Source organism: Caretta caretta, chromosome 9 (assembly GCF_965140235.1).
Source record: "Caretta caretta isolate rCarCar2 chromosome 9, rCarCar1.hap1, whole genome shotgun sequence".
Lineage (NCBI taxonomy): Eukaryota > Metazoa > Chordata > Testudines > Cheloniidae > Caretta > Caretta caretta.
The window spans coordinates 102,412,334-102,432,832 of NC_134214.1; the positions used below are offsets into that span (position 1 = coordinate 102,412,334).

Sequence of the window (20,499 nt, forward strand, 5' to 3'; positions counted from 1 at the left end):
TCTTGAGGCTGCCTCAGCTTTGCTGTCCCTGCTTGATCTGAAATGCCCATTACTGAATAAAGTATCCAGTGCAGCAGAGGTCTCCTGCTCTCTCCTTCCATGGGCCTCTCTGGAGTTCTGTGGCACTGTCAAAGTTTAGAAAGAACGCCATCCATGTCATTTTAGGGGTGTGTGGGGGGGTGACTATGCAAATGGGGGAGAAATATGGTCATGTAGGCAGAGTGGCATTAGAAGAACGTTCGATAAACAGCCAAACGTGACTGTATCTGAGTGTAGGAGGTACCCACAGACTCAAACCAGGAGGTAGGTGATGAGGGTGGCTCCGAGTACCTGTGGCTCCATAGCCCAGCTAAAGGAGCAAGAGGTGCCTGGTGGTGTCCTTCGGTTCCCTCAGAAAAGATTAGACTTCCTGGAGAGGGCATCTCAGGGATCCCAGCAGCAGGTAGGAATGTCCCCTTTGGCAGGATTTTGTGCCTGTGCAGGGAAAAGCAGTAGAAGGGTCAGGCAGCCATGTGCAAGGTGTGGGTTGGTTTGGTTTCTGTGGGGAGTTGCTAAGGAAAGGTTAGTTGAACGCTGAAAGTAGCATTTGCTTTAGTTTCTCCCTTCGATTGGGAGAATTGACGTGGTATTTTTGGCACAGTCGCGGCAGGCGTGTCTGGAGGTAGCACTTGCTCTACAAGGGCCGACCTGCTGTTTTTGACAAGGATTAGGATGTTGGCGTTCTAAGACCCCAGGGGATAAGGGGTTGGATGAACAGAAATGAAACCAGGACGACAGAGCACCAAGAATCCAAAGAACTGTACCCAACATTTGGGAAGGAGGAAATGGTTTTTAACATCACAGGGATCACTGAGGCTCAGAAGGATAAGGAGAGGAGGAGTAAGCCAGGCTTCATAGCATTGTGAAGGGGAAAGAAGCCCATCTGGAGATGGTCTCAGGTGCTGTTGTGAGAGGGGTTGCTTAGATGAGTGACCTTCTGTGAGATTTTGCTGGGAAAGGGGAGGTTGGATGTGGGTCAGAATCTGAAAAAGAGAAGACATAGGGAGAATTTCTGAGATGAGTGTGGATATTGGCCTTCAGAATATGAGGGAAGACACAATGGGCTAGTGAGTGGTGAATGGCCGATTACTGGAGTGCTGGAAAGGGCAGGACTAGCAAGCAGGACATACACTGAGAGGGAATAGGCTAGAAGCCAGAGATGATGCCTCGCTGGTTTCCAGGAGAGGTGGGAGGGGATGGTGAACAAGAAAAGAGGTGATGGGGACATGGAGCTATATGAGGTGGTAAGGTTGGCAGGCTGATGTTGCTATGGCTACTTATATTCTATTCATGGAAGAAATTAGCTAAATCTTTGCACTTGAAGATGGAGGAGGAGGGAGTTCTCGGCGTTTCGGGGAGAGAGGAAGAGAGAGAGAAGCCGAAGCAGGAAAGGGGTAAATTTCCCTTCCAAGTGCCATTCTTGGTGTGGGGAGAAGTAATTCTATAAGGGGTGAAATTCTGGTCTGTCCAGGCTGGAGAAAGTGAAGGAAGATGAGAATTTACAGACCAGAAATAAGGCACAGTAGCAGCAGAGTCTCCAAGGCACAGTGGGCCTGTCAGCTGTCTCCAGTGTGACTGATCCATTCCAGAAGGAATGGGGAATTGCACATGGCAGGCCATACTGGAACATACCAAGCAGGCCTTTTCATGGAAGGAGCGAGCTCTGCTGCACATCAGGAGGGATTTGCTGCACATCAGGACTTGGTTTTAATTAAAGATTTCAAACCCTGTGAAAGCTATTTTTAGCTATTTAGATGTAGATAAAACAATAGCAAAATCCGCCCTTAGCCTCTCCTCTCCCCTTCCTGTTTCAGGGGCTGGGTACAGTGCAAAAGAGGATGCATGGATTCTATTCCGATGTATGTTCCCCTCCTCTCCCCATTGATGTCCTCTCCCTTTTTTTCCTGTCACCTCTCTGACCATTCCCAATGGGTCTTTCGCTGGGTTAGCCTCACCCCTCAGTTGTGGGAGTCCTGGGGCTGCTGCCCAGGGCCTTCCTCTTTCTCTTACTTGACAACCTCTCTCTGAATGATTTCTTCTGTTCACCTACATTCATTTATCACCTCTTCGCTGCTGCTGTGTGAATCCACGTAGCTGCTCTCGCCTTGTCTCCTTCCATCCAACTGTACATGTGAGCGTGTGTCTTAACAGTGCTTCCTGGCTGTCTTGCCATCCACTAGCTGAACATGGCCAGAAACTGAACTGCTCATCTTCCTTCGCCACTTCCCCTTGGACAGTTCCTCCTCCCTGTCACTCATGCCCATACCCTAGTAACCGTCTGCAGCTCCTCCCTCTCCCATGTCCTCCACATGCAGTCTGTGTCCAAATCCTGCTGCTGCTCCCTGAAAAGCCTGTTCCTTTCCCTCTCCGTGTGCCTACAGCCCTCAGTGATAACTCCATTCAAAAGCAAGTCTCCTGCTACAGAACCACTGGCCCTTTGACATGTGACACATGGTGAGACAGATGGGTATACCACCATTGGAAATATTGAGCCAAGTCCTGTCATAGAGTTGTAGAAAGAGTAAATCAACCCACATGTGTAAGTCTTTTTCAAGAGTGTAAATCCAAGCTGGATTCCAAGGTACAAAGCCTGCCGACTGAGGAAGGTCTGATTCCCAGACACGGGTGGGTGGGTGGCTGGCTGGCACATGTGATTGACAAGCTCGGAGGGTTGCCCAACTTGGCTTACAGAAGCTGCACACTGATACAGCACAGAGCCCTTGTAACAGGCAGGCAGCTAAATCCAGGGCAACCAAGCAAGAAAGAGAAAAGCTGCTCAAATCACTGCAGACAGGAACCACCCAGAGGGCCACATAGATAGGCCAGGGCCATCATGGCTCCCACATGGCAAAGGAGAAGCATCCAAAAGTGTAGTAAAATAGACCCTTGACTCTGAAAGTGGGTTTTTTTGTAAAATATACGGCGTGTGTGATAATATATGGACATGTGTTTAGCCACACCTCAGGGAAGCAGTGATTTGCAGGGAGTCAGTGTGTTTGAGTGGATAAGGCATTGGACTAGGAGGAAGGAAACCTGGATTCTATTCCAAGTTCTGCAGTGACCTGGTAGGTGGTCTTGGGCAAGTCACATCATTTCCTTGTGCCTCAGCTTCCCCATCTGTACTACAGGGGTCATACCTTCACTGTACAGTGATCTGAGAGCCATAGGTGGAAAGTGCTGTGTAAAATCAAATGATTGTTATGTATAAACCCACGGTTAAGAAAAATAGATGGGAAGTTGGTGCTATGGTTATAAATACAGACCAGTAATTTAAGGGGTAAAAAAACCTTAATACAACAGTTAACAAACCCAAGCATCTCAATCTGAAATGTAAAGTTAAAACATCAAAAAGTTTACTTGACACCTACTATCCCGAGGAGTGTGTGAGGGTGAAAAATGCCAAGGCTGCCTCAAGTGAGGATTAAACAGGGCTATTCAGATGCTATCAGCATAAAGTTCCCCTTTTTGTTACTTCTTTGTTTTACCCTTCTGTGAACAATCATTTGGATTTGAGGTTCTGTTACCAAGGAGGTGGTTTGCTTTTACAGCACCCAAGAAATGCTTCTTAATGTTCAGTAACTATTCAATACACAACACAAAGCAAAACAGAAAAAAAAATTAATATTTGAAACTCCAAAGATCAGGCAAATCGTCCTTTAAACAACCTCCCATATTCCCTTTCTTTCTGTATCTGTCTGTTTGTTTTTAAGGGAGAAACACTCTCACACAAGGGTTCAGGTAGCACTAAATGTTCTTGTTATGGGGAAAGAGTCAATTTTAGGGGGTAACTGTCAGGACACGAGATCTGGGAGTACATAGTACCTATAAAAATTGGGTTTAGAGGCTTGAATATGGAGCAACGCGCCTAACTTTAATGTTCAAACCTAATTGCCTTAATTGTTTTTAAATGAAAACTTATAGGCTTCAGAAGCTGATTGCTTTTGCCTGGGAAAGCTTCCTGTCTGCCCTATTCTGCTGGGTAAGAGTCTCTTCTGGTCCCTAAAAGCCCCCAGAGTGAACATGGAAAAGCATGGAGTTCTGTGTCACTGCTAGTGAATGTTAAACCCTGCATATCTCAGCATCCCAGCCAAGAATCCTTGCAACTGGGGATGTTTTAAGCCCTGTATGTTTCACTGTTTTGCACACACCTGGGGATGTTTAAAACTAGGTCCACAATGATTTATGCAGCAGAGCGTATGCAGCCTAAGTGCAAAGGTGTCTCCGGCTTACGGTTCAGATTCAGAGTGGCTGACCATAGTGCAGAGTTTGCTAGGTTGTGAGATCTCAGACTCCTGGCATGAAAGCTGTACATTAGGAAAGCTGGGGCGGTTGGATGTGTCTGTTGTTGTTGTGTGTATTGCGGCAAGACCTAGGAGCCCCATGGTGACAGGCACTGTACAGACACAGACCAAAAAGCAGTCCTTGCTCCAGTGAGTTTGGTGTCCATGTCCAGTGTCACGGGGAAGGTATCAAGGGACAGTGAAGAGGGGGACAGTCTCCGGTTGAGTAAGGGTATGTCTAGCGGTGTGGGCTCTGGCATGGGCTAGGCCTGTAAGTAAGTTTCCAGGCAGGCTGGGCAGCGCAGGTTGATGTCTGCACCACTCTGTCTTCCCCACGAGGTTTCATGGCACTAGCTGGATTGCAGCTGGCATAGGAATATGTGTGCTAGCTTTTAGTCAGATCACCGACTGCCATGTAGGCACACCCTAAGCGGGTGGGTGGCTGTGCTCCCAGTCCAGCAACAGCGCTCCGCCTGTGGTCCCATACAGAGAGCAGCTGGAGTGCTGCTCAGCAGCAAGCGGGGTTTGCAAAGACCAGACCCTGTGTTGGAACTTCATGGCTTATCTCTTCTCCCTTCCATGGCTTCTCCTACAATTTCCAGCCTCACCATGGGTATAGGGCTTGGCTGCTGGCTCCTCTTTCGACTCACTGGGGTTGGGGTGGGTTGTGTGTGGTTTTGCAGTCAAGCTGGTGACATTTCTTTACCACTGCAGGTGTCACCCCTTTATCTTCGGGAAATGTTTTAAATGGCCTCGGCCTGGGATCACTTTTGTCAAACCCAAGGGGGGGAAAAAACAAAACAAATGGAGTTTTGGTTGAGCCCAGTCATGAGATGGGGCTTCCCCACACTTTGCTGCAGGACTGTCCTACAGCCTTATTGCCCACTCACTGCTTGGAAAATGTCCCGACATTCAGCTTAGATTTTCCTTTGCTCAGTTTCATGCCATTCCTCCTAGTTCAGCTCCGTGGGCTCCCTAAACTCTCCCTCTCTCTCTTTGGAGTTTGCACACCTCAGACAAATGCAGACAGTTGCTCTGTCCTCTCCAGCTGTCCTATAAAGAGACGATGCAGGTAATAAAAGGCAGCTCCAGAGAGCTGCCAGAAATGGCCTGGTCCCAACCAGAGTGGAGAGTGGAAAGAGCAGAAAGTGTGCCGAAGCAAGAGTGCAGTACAGACTTACAAGAAGCCCGGTGAATGGCAAGAATGTGAGCTGGGACTGTAGGGAGCCTATCTCAGCATGAAAGAGGAACTATACATCATCTCTTCATGGAAGACTTATAAAAGCAGCTTTTCTAGGTCACCAGCCAGACACATGCTTAGAAATGGTATATAAATCTGCATTCTCCCAAAGGTTAGACTGACAGATGTGAGCACTGGGCAGTCTAAAGGCATATGATAGGAGTTCCTTTCTACCCCACTGGAGAAATACAGATTTCTCCTTTTCTTCTGCAATCTCCCGGGATTAGAAGGAGGAAGGAAATCTGCTCTGTCACATTGGACATGGCGGGTGAGAATCCTGCCAGACCTTTGACAGTAAGGCACGGTGACCAGCCTTTGGAGTGCTCCATAAAGGCTGAGCCAGGACAGCTTGGAATCCCTTCAAACAGAGCCCCATGCAGGAGGAAGAGACCAGAATATCTTCTTCTGATATGTAGAGTGACATTCAGAGACCCGGAGAGAACATCAGTGCAAACTGAATTAGAACACTGAGCATTATACTATCATGGGCTTCATTATACACAGGCATCCTGTAGCACCGTCCACATTCAAACTCCAGGCCTCTGCTCTGAAGGTAGCAGCATCACCCCCTATCTAATGCACTTCCCCTAGAAAGGGGACTAATGGATCCAGACAAGCCCTCCCAGTGGTGCCAAGTCTTAGATCAGATCCAGGTAAATGTATCTCTAGTGTAAAGAGAAGCAGGACCTGAGTTAGCTCTGCCCCAAAAGTTCAGATATACTCCCAAAATAACTGCGCACACATCTACACTCCAAAGGAAGGAGCTGGAAGGATTGTTCTGCCTTCTGATCTGCAAGTCGCACCTTCCTGGCTCTCACTCAGCTCACCATGGAGGAATGTCTTCATCTCAGGCATGATAAGAGTGAATGCTTCTTGGCATCCTACAGAACTTGTTCATAGCACAGCAAGCAGATTGGGTGGTGGGAAAAGAATTCTCCATGAAAAGCTTCAGCAGAGGCTGGAGAGAAACAGATGAGAACTCAGTCCGGACTAGGGTGAATCCTGCTAATGGTAAGCCAGCTTGCTATGCTGTTTCCCAGAGACTCCTGGGAAATTAATGAATTTAAATAATGAGACACTTCCCCACCTATGGCAGGACACTGCTTCTGTGGAGGTGACCTGCCAACAGAACAGGGTTTCCATGAATCTCTTTTCTGTGCACCCCTGTGGCACTGCACGCCAGTGCAGTTGCCTGTCCATTTCCCAGTCAGTGTCTGACAATCTAGGGCCTTTCAAGCTGGCATTTTTTAAAAAGTTTGTACATTTGTGTAGAAGCTTGTCCTGTGGCAGTGGGCGCCAGAGGGATTGCTTGTGGCCCATTCCTCACTGTGGATGGGATTGTCACTGAGCCTTTCTCTCCCCACTCTGAGATTCCAGGCATCATCCTTTGAAAGGACACACAGCTTCATCAGCTATTTGAAAAACCATTTACTTGTCTGTTACTAGTAACCCTGAGAAGATTACGAAGTAAAGACATTGAAAAGTCTGATTGGCCTTGCCCTCTGTGTGTGGTTCATTCAAACGGAGGGAGATGCAGAAACTACCAAAATGACTCGCCTATTTTCATTTAACTTCTTGTTTCTCATGCACTAGCCCAAAGCTACAGATGTGGCCCTCGGTCAGTGTGTGCGTATGTCACTCTGTGCCTGAGCGACAGGGCATGCGAGTCTGTTAAAGAGCCTGTCTGAGAGACTGCAGCCATCAAACCACACTGGAAGGGAAAGGTCATTGGGTTATTTTTAAAAATAACCCAGATTCCCATTTTCTTGTCACTGGAGCACTTCTATGGGCCTAGGGCTTTGGAAAAGCCTGTTTTTACATATCCTGAATGTTGGCTCAGGAACTGACCACAACAGTACAGGAGCAGAGGAGGAGGAGGAGTAGTGTAAACTTCCAAAGAGTGTGACTTGTACTAGGCCTTTGTGCCAAAGGGAGCAGCCACCTCCTTGCAATATAACTGAAATGGACAAACTCCTGCCCCTTATTATACCTGGCCAGCCGGCATGATCTTGGGCTGCATTTTGGAAGGCAAACAGGTCTCTGTGTACTCAGTCCCCTGCCCTCCTTGGGTCTGGCTGCCACGAGCTCCTAACCAGCTGTGCTGTTGTACCTCACAACTTGTTGGTGTGAAGAGAGCAACAGCAGCGTTTGACAGACATTTTGAGAAGGATGAAGAACTAAAGAAGCGTTGTGTCTCACGAGGGTCCAGAATCGGCATGGAGGGGCTTGCCTCCATGGGGACGAATGGCGATCAGCTTGCCAATGTAGGAATGAGTGATGAGGACTCCAAAGGAAATGCATGGTAAAAACCAGCCAAGGAAAAAGCTGGAAAAGACGTGGGATTATCCTGGAAACTCTTGTGTGTAGCCCCCCTAGTGCTGACTGGGGCCAATAGGCACAACCACAATGTCAATAAACGTGATAATTTCTATCCCGTAAGGTCAGGTTCCTGACTTCACACCTAATAATAAATGGCAGCCTGGCAGGTCTGTATGGCCTGGGGTAGGTTTGGGGTTACTGTGAGGAATAGTTGAGAGCTATTAGAAGGAGGAACACAAATTTTCCCACCTGTTCCACTCAAACCTGCAGTCTCCCCTGCCGGCAGAAGTTCTTGCTTTAGTTCATCCCAGCAGCAACTGGGCCCTAACCAACACTCTGCATCCCAGGGAGATCGGTAGGGCGCCAGACCCGTCCAGAGCGTTGGGCAGTCACTGGCTGCTTCCTCCATTGTTACGTGAGGGCTGGGTCTGGTGCTAGCTCCCGTCAGTGCCAGTGCTGGGTGCTCTGGACTGCAGATGCCTCGGCACAGTGTGGAGATCTTTCCCACCCTGCACCACAGGCTGCCGGGGCTGCTGGCAGCCTACTCCTGCTGGAGCTCCGGTGCCAGGGAAGTCTGGCCTTCCCTCTGCATCCCTACTGCCCGAAGCTTGTTCCTGCCTTGGCTCCTTCTCGCCTTGACTGCTGTAATTTCCGGCCTCCCCGTGCTCCCCGCCAGGCCTCGTTTTCCTCACCTTCACTCCAGCCACATCCACACCCCCCTGAATCCTTCCTTGAATGTGATCTGCATGGGTTTCATCCCACCGCCCAGACCCTGCACAACTCCACCCTGTCGGTATCCCTGCTCATTTCCTTTGCTCTGTCCAAGCCCCTCTGCTAGCCTCTCCCTCTGCCGCCTTCGCCCACATTGGCTTTGTGCCGGCTTTCCTTTAGCTTGGGACAGACTCTTCTCACGGCAGGCGACCCCTCCCTCCTTACCTCACATTTCCCATGAAGCCCCGCAGTGAGCCCTGTGAGACTCCTGCAGCACCTCAAACTCAGACTGGCAATGGACACAGGCTCTTGGCCTGATATTCAAGGGTGCTGAGCACCTTCAGCGCCCATGGATGTCAGTGGGATTTGTGGGTGTTCAGCCATGTGTCTACACTGCTTGGTTTGCGCCTGCCCAAGATGGTGAGCTTTGTAGGGCCAGGGCTGCCACTTACATTTGTACCGCCCCAAGCATGATGGCAGGGCTCAGTAAACAATAATAATGTGATTGGGTGTTTTCGATGGAAGAGTTCTGACAGCCCCATTGAATGTGATCTAAGTGCACTGCTCTCTTTCCCTCTCCTCTCTTCATGGGACCATGCCATTCACCCTAAGGCCGAAATTACTTAAAACTCCACACAGACAAGGAAAAAGTCAATTCACCAGCATCTTCTTGCTGCCTAGCAAACAATGACATTCCTGCCCCTCCTGCTGCTTCTTGAGGGCCCAGTGTCTGTGAAGGCGGAAGACAATCAGTTCATCTATAAACCCTCTCTTGGACTTGTCAGACTTTCCGAAAAACATGGGCAAGATACCAACGTAGGGATCCCTGCAAGTGCAAAGTCACTAGTGACTCCTATCTAAACGCCTCTCCCATAATACTCCACTTCCTGGAGTCGCTCCCAACAGGAGACAAACAGGGATTTCCTGGTCTGAATTCCTTTTGCCAGGATGTGGCTTTGTTTTAAGCAGCCACTTACGTTACTGTTCTCCTGGATCCCATGTGGGAAATTGCGCTCCCAGCAGTATTTTCAAATATAAAAAGCAATCGCGTGGAATGACTGGGACGGATGCTCATTGCATGGAGAGCAGAAACGCAGTGAGCAGGCTAGACAATGTGTAGCAAGGCTCAGGGAGGCCATGATTTGTGGGATTAGTAATGGAGCAAAGGGACTGTGATGGGGCATCCCAGGGGACATTGGCTGGTATTAAAAGCTTCTGTGACTTTACCACCGATAGCACCTGTCCTGCAGAAGGATCACAAAGCACCAGATGTGGTGGTAATCGCCATACAATACTTCAGGGTGCCATGTGATAAATTGCATTTACCTTTAACCTGTTCCTCTGCACTCTGCGCCATATTCTCTGTGTGTATATAAAGTCTGCTGCAGTTTCCACGGTAAACATCTGATGAAGTGAGCTGTAGCTCACGAAAGCTCATGCTCAGATAAATTGGTTAGTCTCTAAGGTGCCACAAGTACTCCTCTTCACTCTGCCACCTGTCCATCTCCGAGATGGCCTCTAGCATTTCAAACCTCTGAGCAATTTCAAACAGCCACCATTGTTTTTTAACCACCAGCTATAAAAGTGTTTTCTTTTTACTGAGAAATGTGGAATTTTCTCCCAAAATTGTACTGGTCTGGGACCACGGGCATGCAATATTCAGACCTAGCCCAGTGTTGGGTTTAAGATATGCTACCTCACAACTTATCAGGGTCCGATATGAGCACTCCATAGTGCCAGAAAGGGGAGCTTTGAGGTGGGGACACAGCTCTTGCTTCTAAGCCTCCTAGTTCCCAAGACGTTGCACCTTAAGTGTGACACTGCTTTATGTGTGGGTGGAGTCCAGCAGGAGCATTTGAAAGCGGTTGTGTTTGCCTGATCTAAAGGAGAATTAGCCCTCATCAAAGTCTATCCTTTTGTAGCCTGTAGTTATGGCAGCAGGAGAGATGAGAATGCATCAGTGAATTAATCAAATTAACCATCTCCTGCTTCATTCTGCCATCAGAATCTTTCTGGGTAAGACCGGAACCCCCAGCTTGTTGATTCCTTGCACTGTAGGTGGGGGAACTGGGAGAGTTAAAAATTCAGAAATTCAAACAGGTCAGACATGAAAAAATCAAAATTGGCAAGCTGGATCACACTCGTGGTCCTCTGCCAGTGGCTGGGACCAGAGGTTTCAGAGATAGGTACCAGAAACCCAGTAGTAATGGGATAATCTGTCACCAGGGCAAGCTTTATAGATTAATAGGTTTTAACACCAGAAAGGTCTAGTAGGATCATCTAGCCTGACCTCCTGCATAACACAGGCCAGAGAAACTCATCCAATAATTCTTGCATCGAGCTCTTAAGTTTGAATTTTCTCCTACTCTCCACTACTTAGAGGCTTTCTGATGACCTAAAGTAGAAGGGTTTATATCCCTTCCAGAACTCTTTTTTTTTTTTTTTTTTTTTTTAGTATTTACTATTCCAACTCTAGCAGGTGTGTTGTTTTTTTATCCATACAAACGTGCAACATTTTTGGAATTCTGCTGAACTCTTGGCCTCAGTGCTACCTTGTGGCAATGAGTTCCATATGATTGATTGTGCACTGTGTGGAAAATATTTCCTTGTCTTAGTTTGCCACTTTTCAAATGTCATTGAGTGTCCTCTTGTTGTTCTGTTATAGAGCCACAGAAATGTAGGGATGGAAGGGACCTCAAGAAGCCATCTAGTCCAACCCCCTGCGTCGAAGCAGGATTAAGTATACCTAGACCATCCCTGACAAGTTCTTGCCTACCCATTTCTTAAAAATTCCAGCAACGGGGATTCCACAACCTGCCTAGATAACTTAACTATTCTTAAAGTTAGAAAGTTTTTCCTAATGCAAACCTAAATCTCCCTTGCTGCAAACTCAGCTGATTACTTCTTGTCCTACCCGCAGTGGACATGGAGACCAGTTGATCGCTGCCCTCCTTGTAAAAACCCTTAACATATTTGAAGACTCCTATCATGTCCTGCCCCGCAGTCTTCTCTTCTCTTTAGAATATACATGTTGAATTATTTCAACTTTTCCTCACAGGTCAGGGCTGCTAAACATTTTATCATTGTTGTGGCTCTTTTCTGGACTCACTCCAGCTTGTCCCCATCTTTCTTAACCTACGTTGCCCAAAACTGGCCAGAGTACTCCAGCTGCGGCCTCGCTGGTGCTGCGTAGAGTGGAACAATTACCTCCCATCTTTTACATATGAGACTTCTGTTAATACATCCCATAATTTCATTTGCCTTTTCTGCAACAGAATAACATTGTTGACTCGTTTTCACTTTGATCTGCTGTAAAGCCCCCAGATACTTTTCTGCAGTACGGCTCTGTAACAGCCTGGAGGGATGGACAACCTAGTGCTTAGCGTGCATGGCTCCCAACTCCCTACTTGGTTGTGGGGCTTGTTTCTAAGGCTGGTGGGGAGGTAGGGAGACCCGGGGCCTCCCTCTCCACTGGGTCCTCGCCCTGGTTCCTAAGTTTGTTAGCCCTCTCAGCAGGGAGTCTAAATTCGCTGCCCTGGACTACTTCCTACCAGTCTGTTTGGTTTGGGGCATAGCCCCTCTAGTCCTCTTAGTTGGATGGCCTGTTCCTGTAGGCTGCTTCCCATGGGTCTGGAGTGGCACCTCATCATGGTCCCAGGCTCAGTCAGTGGTGAGGCCAAGTTCCACAATGTCACTGGGCTTCACCCTCTCAGTTGCACTCAGAGCACTGCTCCTAGGTCTCCTCCAGAGTTTTCCTACAGCTGGGGGGACAGGGCTTCCTCCTTGGTGGCTGCCTGGGTGGGCAGGTTAGTGATCCTTTCCCTCACTTAGAGAGGTGGCTAGATCCATCCCCTGTGCCAGTCAGCCCTGAACTGAGCCCAGCTCTCTCCTTTTCTTGCCCTCCCAGCCTGGCATTAGCTGCAGATATATCAGGGCTAGCTGGGGGCTGCCTAGCCAGTTATTCCCCATTTGATACCTGTGTATTTGATTTTTCCTTTCTAAATACAGTACTTTGCACTTGCCTGTCCCTTATGAGAAAGGGAGACTATAGATCAGCGGTTCTCAACCTGCGGCCCATGGGCCACATGCAGCCCAATTAGTAGCCCAGCTGTGTGCTAACAGCCGCCGGGCCACGTGGTGGGGTCCGGGTTCCTGGCTGCCTGGCGCAGCAGGGGTCCGGGGCTGCTGCCCAGCTCCCTCCCCCCCCCCCCCCCCAGCAGAAGTCTGGGGTCTGGAGGTGCCACCCAGCCCTGCATGGTCTGGGGTTTGGGGCTGCCAGCTGCCCTATGGGGTCTGGGATCGGGGTTGCCAGCCGGACCTGTGGGGTCTGGGACTGTTGCCCAGCCTCCCACAGGTCAGGGTCACTGGCTGGTCCCACATGGTGGGGGTCCAGGGTTGGGCCTGCCACCTGGCCCACAGTGATAAATAAGTTGAAAACCACTTCCATAGATGATATGAAAATGGGCTCCCAATCATCCTTCTCTAGGCCATTCATTATTTTGAATACTTTTATTAATTATGGTGGAAGATAACATCTGTTCTTACTGAACCTGCTTGGAAGTGGAGAGGAAGGAGGCGCATCCTTGAGAGCGCTGTTTGTGGGGAGTGAGGAGGAGGAGGTTACCTAGGAGCTGTGTTGGAAGAGACAGAGGGAGGGGAATCTGGTACAGTAGCTTTGTTCTTCTGTGCTTGAGGTGAGTGTCAGGAAGGGAGGGGGCCTAGGTGGGGCACAAATGTGTGGAGGAACTTTCTAAACTCCATACTTCTGTACAATATCTGTCTTGTGTTTGGAGGGTGAGTGATCTTGTGAGATGTTCCCCTTCACTGCCTTGCAATCCTCATCAAGCCTGCTTCTTTCTGATGGTGGAGGGCTGAATGCAGCTCTCTTGGGAACACATCAGCGCTGCTTCTGGCTAGAACATAGGAACTGCCTCACCAAATGAGACCATCTAGCCAGATGCTTCAAAGGACAAAACCCTGTGGTTGATAGTTATGGCCGGCAATGGCCATTCAAGTGATGCATCATTTCAGGGGTAGGGGGAGCATGCTGTCTCCACATCAGCCCTGACTGTGGAGAGAAACAGTGAGTTGAGGAGCCAACCTTTGATCCCCCATGTGATAGAGCATGGTCCGTCTCTAGATAATTGAGCTCAGCTATGGGAAGGATTTCAATGTCATCAGCCAATTAATGGGCATAATGGTTTTGGCCCAGGTGAAGCCGTGCTCATTGTTTATTAGGTGTTTGGGACAATTGTACCTGTGTATTCCCAGAGCTGCAGTGGCCAGGATACGCTTGGTGCCTCCTGCCGCTCTCAGTTCTTGCATGTCTCTAGACCAGTTTGCGGGGAGGAAGAGCCCAGAGCAGTAGCAGGTTCTGCCTGGGTGGGAGGGGCAGGAGGAGAATTCCTTTTCACAGGCTGGGCGTCAGCCGGGCGCTGCTGCTGTCCTTCGGGAGGGTCTCCTGCTGGACAGCTCTCTGGCAGGGCTGAACATAGAATCAGCACCGGGGCCGGGGCGGCAGGTCCCATGAGTGGACCTACAGCGGAGACCTCAGTAGCTGTGTCGTGTGATTTGTCCCGTTTTCACTCTGTCACCTGCGCTCATTCCAGACTCCAAGGCCAAGCAAAGGCTGGAAGATGGTGATTCCCTGATACACACGGCAGAGAAAAGGGATGAAAAGCTCATGCCTGATGTGTCTCGAGGGGATGGAAAGCGCCTGATGGAACGTTTGAATCTCTCCGTACAGATCTCACTCTCTAACCACCCAAGCCATTGCGGCTTTATCACGTGCTCTTCCCCACCTCTCCAGTGCTCATCTCCCGGCTCTCTCACCTTCTGCCATTGGGTGATGTCTGTATTCCCCTCCCATCCTTGGGGGCTGGACCAGTCCCTTCCCGGCCCCCATTCTCATTCTGAATGTCATTGCCGTCCCAGCCTGACTTTGTGTCAGGAAATGTGCTTCCCTACCTGCCCATGCTCCAGGTCATTGATACACAAAGACACTCCTGCACCTGTGGCTACCTCTCATCATCACCCTCCCTCTCACCTGGCCTCAGGAGCTCTCGGGACTGCTCCGCCTCCTTTCTCCAGCACACGTGTAGAATATCCTCCGTCAAACACTGTGCCAGACACAGAGGAGACCCAGTGAGGGGAGCTGCAGCGATTGGAGAAGCTTTCTCTAGGGAAGAGAGCATCCCTAAAGCCTGGAAAGGCACCAAGTATCAGCCACAAGGTCACAGATCAGCGACACTAACCGGGAACAGCCCAGACTGTGGGGAGGGGGGAACCAGCTGGGGCTGAGGGGAGAGACATTCCTGGGCTGTCTGGGGGAGAGGCCGCGTGGTGCTTTGGGAGGATAGCTGTCGAGTGCCGGGGCAGGGGGTGGTTTGGGGGATGTAAACCTGGTGCCCTGGAGGAGTTATGGGCTGCTCAAGTGGTTTGAGGAAATGGAAATTCCTCTCCATTGTCTCCAAATCATTAAATGCCATGGCCCATCCTGGGGCCCTCGAAGGTGTTCATCTTCCAGGTGCTGGGACAGAGTGGTCAGCTGATTATTGGTAGTTCAGCTGCTGGTCGGCTGCCCAAAGGAAGCTGAAAACCCAGGGAGGCAGTGTCAGGACTGGGACATGGACAGGCTGGCCCAGGGATCGGAGCAGGAGTGGTCAGGCCTAATGGTCAGAGCCAGAGGCCAAGGCAGGGGTCAGAGCCAGAATCCGAATCCAAGGCTCAAACAAGTGTCAGGTGCAGTGCAGTGGCTGGTCAGAAAGTCTCTCCGTTGCTCAGACAACTTCCTGTGCCTCCTTCTGGCTAACGTGGTATGGTGGGGCCAGTCAGGATCCTTGTGGCTGGGGCCTCTGGGAGGGCCAGAGTTCTGCTAGCCCCTCACTTCCAGTAGTTGTGGGTGAGCTGTCCAGCGATGCCTGGGCGTGAGGGCTGCACGGGAACCTGTGGGTCCGGATTAGAGGCCCACACGCCCTGAACAGGCAGGACTGCAATTTGTGAAATGAATGTTGATGCTAGAGTTTCTGCAGTTGCCGCCCCCGAGCATGTTGGCCAGGCTGTGCGCTCCTGCGTGGTGTGCACGCATTACTGAGTTAATTCTCACAGCCCCCTCCCGCCCCATGTTCTGATGAGGGGAAGGTCACAGGCTGCATCTGCTGTAGAATGGGGACTGGAACTTGGCTGTTCCCAGCTCCTACCCCAAGCTTAGTCCACTGGTGCCTAGCCACATCAGCCAAAAGTACGTTTCTCCCTCTCCCCAGCTGCCAGGCTCCCACTAGTCGGGGATTCAGGAACAGCCTGTTCTGGAGTTGGGCTAGAGGTTAGGGGTGGGGCCTGTTTCCTTCCCTTCCCGTGCCATGGCACCTGGGCTCCCCAAGGGCAGGAATGCTACTGGGCTGGATGCGGCACCTGGAAAGCCTGTGAGAATCTTGCCAGGCCCCCTCCAGTCAGACCTGGCCCAAACAGAGACACAAGGTGGTGGAGGGAGAGTGCCAGAGAACGCTGCCTTATTTTCATGTCTTGATCTTCTGTTAAGTACCATGTGGTTGTGTGGGCAAATCTTGGAGAGGGTGGCTGGGAGCACTGGGACCCATGGTTCAGCTGTGTGATACTCTGGGTTTTGTCTCCGTCTCTCTAACAGGCTAACCCTGCTCCCATTATCGTGAACACGGACTCCTTGGAACCAGGGATCTCTGTAAGTCTCCTGCTTGGATTTTCATTTTTTTTTCTGTAGAATTAACATGTTGACGCTACCTGTCTGGGCCCTGGGGATACCACTCCCTGGTATCCCCCACGCACCTGGGCCCAGGGGATACCACTTCGTCCTGCCATGGCTATTATCGTGGGGGGAAGCTGGCCTCTCGCTCCTCTGTGCACTCCTCACACCAGCTGTTCCCAGCTCCTTTGAGGGAAGGTCACTTTAGTGCTGCTTCTGTCCATCCACCCCATTGTGGCCTTTCTCAGCATCACTAGGGGAGCTATTACCTGAAAGCAAAGCTCTGATCAGAGTGATTGGCCAATGCACCAGCCCGCAGGAGGAAATCAAGGAAGTCCTCTCCGTGGAGACCCGTGCAGAGGGTGTTAGCAGCAGGAAGGCAGGGCCAGGAAGAGAGCCTGGGGGTGGTGGAAGAGTGGGGAATGAGCTCCTGGGGGCAGATTCTGGGGAAGGGAATATACTTGGTGGTGGGGGAACCAGAAAGGTGAATCTTACTGGACAGGGGGTTTAACCTGGTGACCCATGAGACCACTTCCTCACTGACCCACTTCAGCCCTGCCCCCGCCGTTCAGCGGAAGGGTTTTGCCAGAACACTTAGCAATGTCCCTGTACAGGGCAGAGAGATGACTACGGGGCTCCTGCAGTGCTGGCTGCATAGACCTGGGGCAGTCAAACTTCACCCCGCGGAGAGACGCATTGACAGTGTGCCAGGCGTCTGCCACCTGCACCTAGTTGTCTTAGGAGGCTGCAAATGGCAGCCACCCTCCTCTTTAACATGGGGGGCAGCTCTGCAGATGCCTTGTGCTGGGCTTTGCTTGGTCCCCTAAATCAGGACAGAGTATTGCACACTGGGCCAGTAGTCCACAGGCGGCACCTCTGTAGTAAAGCATTTTAGATCTGACACAAACGCCAGTTCCGCACGCAGCCCAGTGCATGCCAGCACCATCCTGGGGGGTGGGTCAGGGCTGAGTCGGAGAGAGGGAAACTGCGTTACTTGATGCATCCACTTACCTTTGTCTTAAATCTCAGCCCAGGGCTACCTCCAACACCATCTCTCCCGCCTGGCATCTGGCGGGGACTTGGGTGAGTCTCCTCTCTCTCCTTGCTGGTTGCGTGGCTAGCTCCCGTGTCTGACCCTGCTTAGCTGCCAAGTTCTGGCAGGGTCAGCTACGGGTGGTGCCTAGGCCTTGCTCTCAGCCCCAGCTGGCACCAGTATGCATTGATGCAGAGTCCTGATGTAGGGGCATCACCCAACGCGTGTCTGCAGTCTGGGACGCTGCTGGCTGAGGTGACAGGTTCCCTACGACCCACTCTGAGCAGAGAGCAGGGTTTAAATCAGACCATGTGCTGCCGATCGAGAGCAGCTCTGCAGACCCAGAATCCGAGCCAGTCCCTTCCCTGCTGAGCTCACTGTCTGAATGGCTGGCTTTGTGCCCCCTTTCTAGTCTTCCTGATCATATCCTACCTCAAGGTGAGCCAGGCTCCTCCCAGCACCACAGAAAGAGCCTGTCTTGCCTGGTTGGGGCCTGGGGCCATCTGGGTCCTGTTTGCTGATGCCATTTTACCAGTAAGTCTGAAAGAGGAAACTCTTTCCTAGAAGGGAACAGGACCCCTGGGGCAGGCACGGGGGGGGGGGGGCAGAACGGGCTTTGCCCTGAACAGGCCGTCTGGGATTAAAAACCCGGTTTGTCTCCTCTGCCTGTCGCCTGGAACTCACCAGGGTGGCAGGTGAGACGCTCCCTCTTGCCACTTGGTGTTCTCTCTTTCCACTTTAGCCACCATCATCTTGTTCTTCCTCCCACACCAGCCCCAGCCCCTGGCTCAGCTGTGCCTGGCCCCGTGCAGATGGGCAATGAAGGCAGAGGGTGCAGGCAGAGGGTGCAGGCAGTTCTCCCTCCCTCCATGTCCCTGCATACAACTTTGCACGCAGGGATCACAGGGACCTGTGAGACTAACATCGCAACCAATACTGGGCTCCTCCAGGGGGCTTAGCCCCCCCAACTCCACAGAGACCCTCAGGGCTGGCTCCATCCTCCCTGTGGCTGAGCCCCAGTTCTCCTAAAGCACAAGCTGGGCCTTAAAGGCTCAAGATAGCCCCTCACTTTTTTTCTTCCTTTACTTGTTTCCTTCTACCCCCTCTTTCTCCATCTTGGTAGCTTACTGTCTCTGTTCTCCTCCCCCATTCCCAGCTCCTTGGCTGGGAGCCCTGTTTTTCCTGTCTATGATTTGAGGTCTGTTCCTACTGCCCTGTTCTGGTGGGTTTGATTAGATTATTAGAGCACACTAATCACTATGGAGACAGCTGGCCAATTATCCCAGTCATCTCCTGAGGCTGATCCTGGGGGTCTGATTCAGGCACCCATAACTATGTCCAGAGAACCAGCTGCACTCAGGGCTACGGACACCAAAACCAAGGGCCACAAGTGGCTGTGGCTGGGGAGTTATTCTGTGGATTCTACTGTCTGTCTGTAAATCTAGGAGAGGCCCTGGGTTTAGAGACCTAGTGCATTTTGTCTTCTCGCCTTCGACTGGCAGCATTTTGGGGCAGGGATCTCTGTGCATCCACCACAGAATTTAATCCAACAACACCCAGCGCTCCAGCTACAATTCCCGAGTAAGTTAAATTCTGTTCTGTGTAAGGGTTTATCCCATGCTTATCACTGTACAATCTGAGCACCTAAATGAAAGAATCCCTCAGAGGATAATCCCCATCGTGGGCCAGTTCTGTGCGCAAATAAATACCTACCTGTGAATCCGAATCCACTTTCTGTACATTCTCCATCCATGGCTTCCAGATGTCCTCATAGGCATTTCCCACCCTCCAGCCTGGCTGTAGTCCTTTCAGAGAGAGCCACTGGGGACAAACGCCACCCAGACAGCAATGTCCTTCCACTGTAACCCAAGTCCCCTTTAGAAGAACTGTCTCCAAACAGAAGTATCCTTCAACGTGTACTGTAGCCAGTGTGAGTAGGTGCAGTGTGAGTAGCTGACTCTCCTGTCTGTGCTAAGACACCCTGTAGGGTTAGAACTCCCCTTCCAGGGGGTTGGGTTTTTTTTGTGCATTAGCATAATAGATTTTTGCACATAGCAGGGGCTTTTACCCAACACAGAGTGTGGGTTATAAAAAGCATATCTACCTTGTAGACAGTGCTGAGTGTGTCAGAGGTGCCCTCAGGGACTGAGCGAGGAAACCTCCCTTTGCTTTCAGATGATGCAATACCTTTGATGGCCATTCCAAGAGATCAGCATGGAAAGCAACTCCAAAGCGTTGCGATTTTCTTCTGGTGGTTGCCAGCCCCAGACTAAGGCCCATGGAGCGCTTGTCTGGCGCCCTGCAGAGAGCTGGTGGGTCACATGCTGCTAGCTGCTGCTCCTTGTTTACACTAAAAGACAGCTACAAATACCTGAAATACTTTCCCAGTGGTACGATTCCATGTAACCAACTGCCATGTAGTAGCCGCAAGGACGCGACTGGAGAGTGACTGGAGCAGAGGTGGCTACAAGACCATCTCTTTGTTAAGGTCTGGTCTATACTAGCAAACGCTGGAGAACTCCTAACTCTGAAGATGGTCACCCAGGAGCAGACATAGCAGACCACTGTATGCCACGTGGGCACTGCTGACTTTGTCACGGCCTCTTTGAACTTGTGTTGTGAGCCTGGATAGCCAGACACATTAGTACCAGTGGGTAATACCCTCACGTTTTGCCTACTGAGAGTCTACTGGCAAACCTTGCTGCAGGTCACTACAGCCATCATGGTGTCTAGCCCTAGTTACCACACTCCTACAGCCATTCCATGCTCACCTTCATGTCACAATCACAAACTCGTAATAGTCAGCCAAGGGTCTGTCTACACAGCAAAGGAAAACCCGGGGCTGGTCCATGCCAGCCACCTTGGCCTGCGGGGCTGTTTCATTGCTGTGTAGACGTCCAGGCTCAGGCGACCCTGCGAGGTGGGAGGCTCCCGGAGCTCAGGCTTGAGCCCAAGCCCAGAAGTCTACACAGCACTGAAACAGCCCGAGCCCTGCGAGCCCGCATCAGCTGGTGCAGGCTTGCTGCAGGTTTTTCTTTGCTGTAGGTAGCCGTACCCCAGGAGTACACCCAGCAGCTCAGCCTCTGTGACTTGTCTCAAACTTATAACAAGAGGAGTAGGACTGCGATTCAAACACTCTCCTGTTGTCCCAGCTAGGGAA

At 50.9% G+C, this 20,499-nt stretch overlaps 1 protein-coding gene across 12 annotated transcripts in view; it reads left to right on the top strand.

Moving 5' to 3' along the window:
- Nucleotides 1–20,499, top strand: part of DLG3 (discs large MAGUK scaffold protein 3) — a 177,862-nt gene that overhangs the window by 64,333 nt on the left and 93,030 nt on the right. For 6 of the 12 annotated variants that reach the window (XM_048865172.2, XM_048865170.2, XM_048865179.2 and 3 more), the window contains one exon: nt 16,232–16,285. In XM_048865172.2, coding sequence (XP_048721129.1) covers nt 16,232–16,285 — 54 coding nt within the window. Of the gene's footprint in view, nt 1–16,231; nt 16,286–17,335; nt 17,390–18,857; nt 18,863–20,499 lie in introns of those variants that run through there. The other 6 variants (XM_048865169.2, XM_048865171.2, XM_048865173.2 and 3 more) reach the window with 2 other exon arrangements.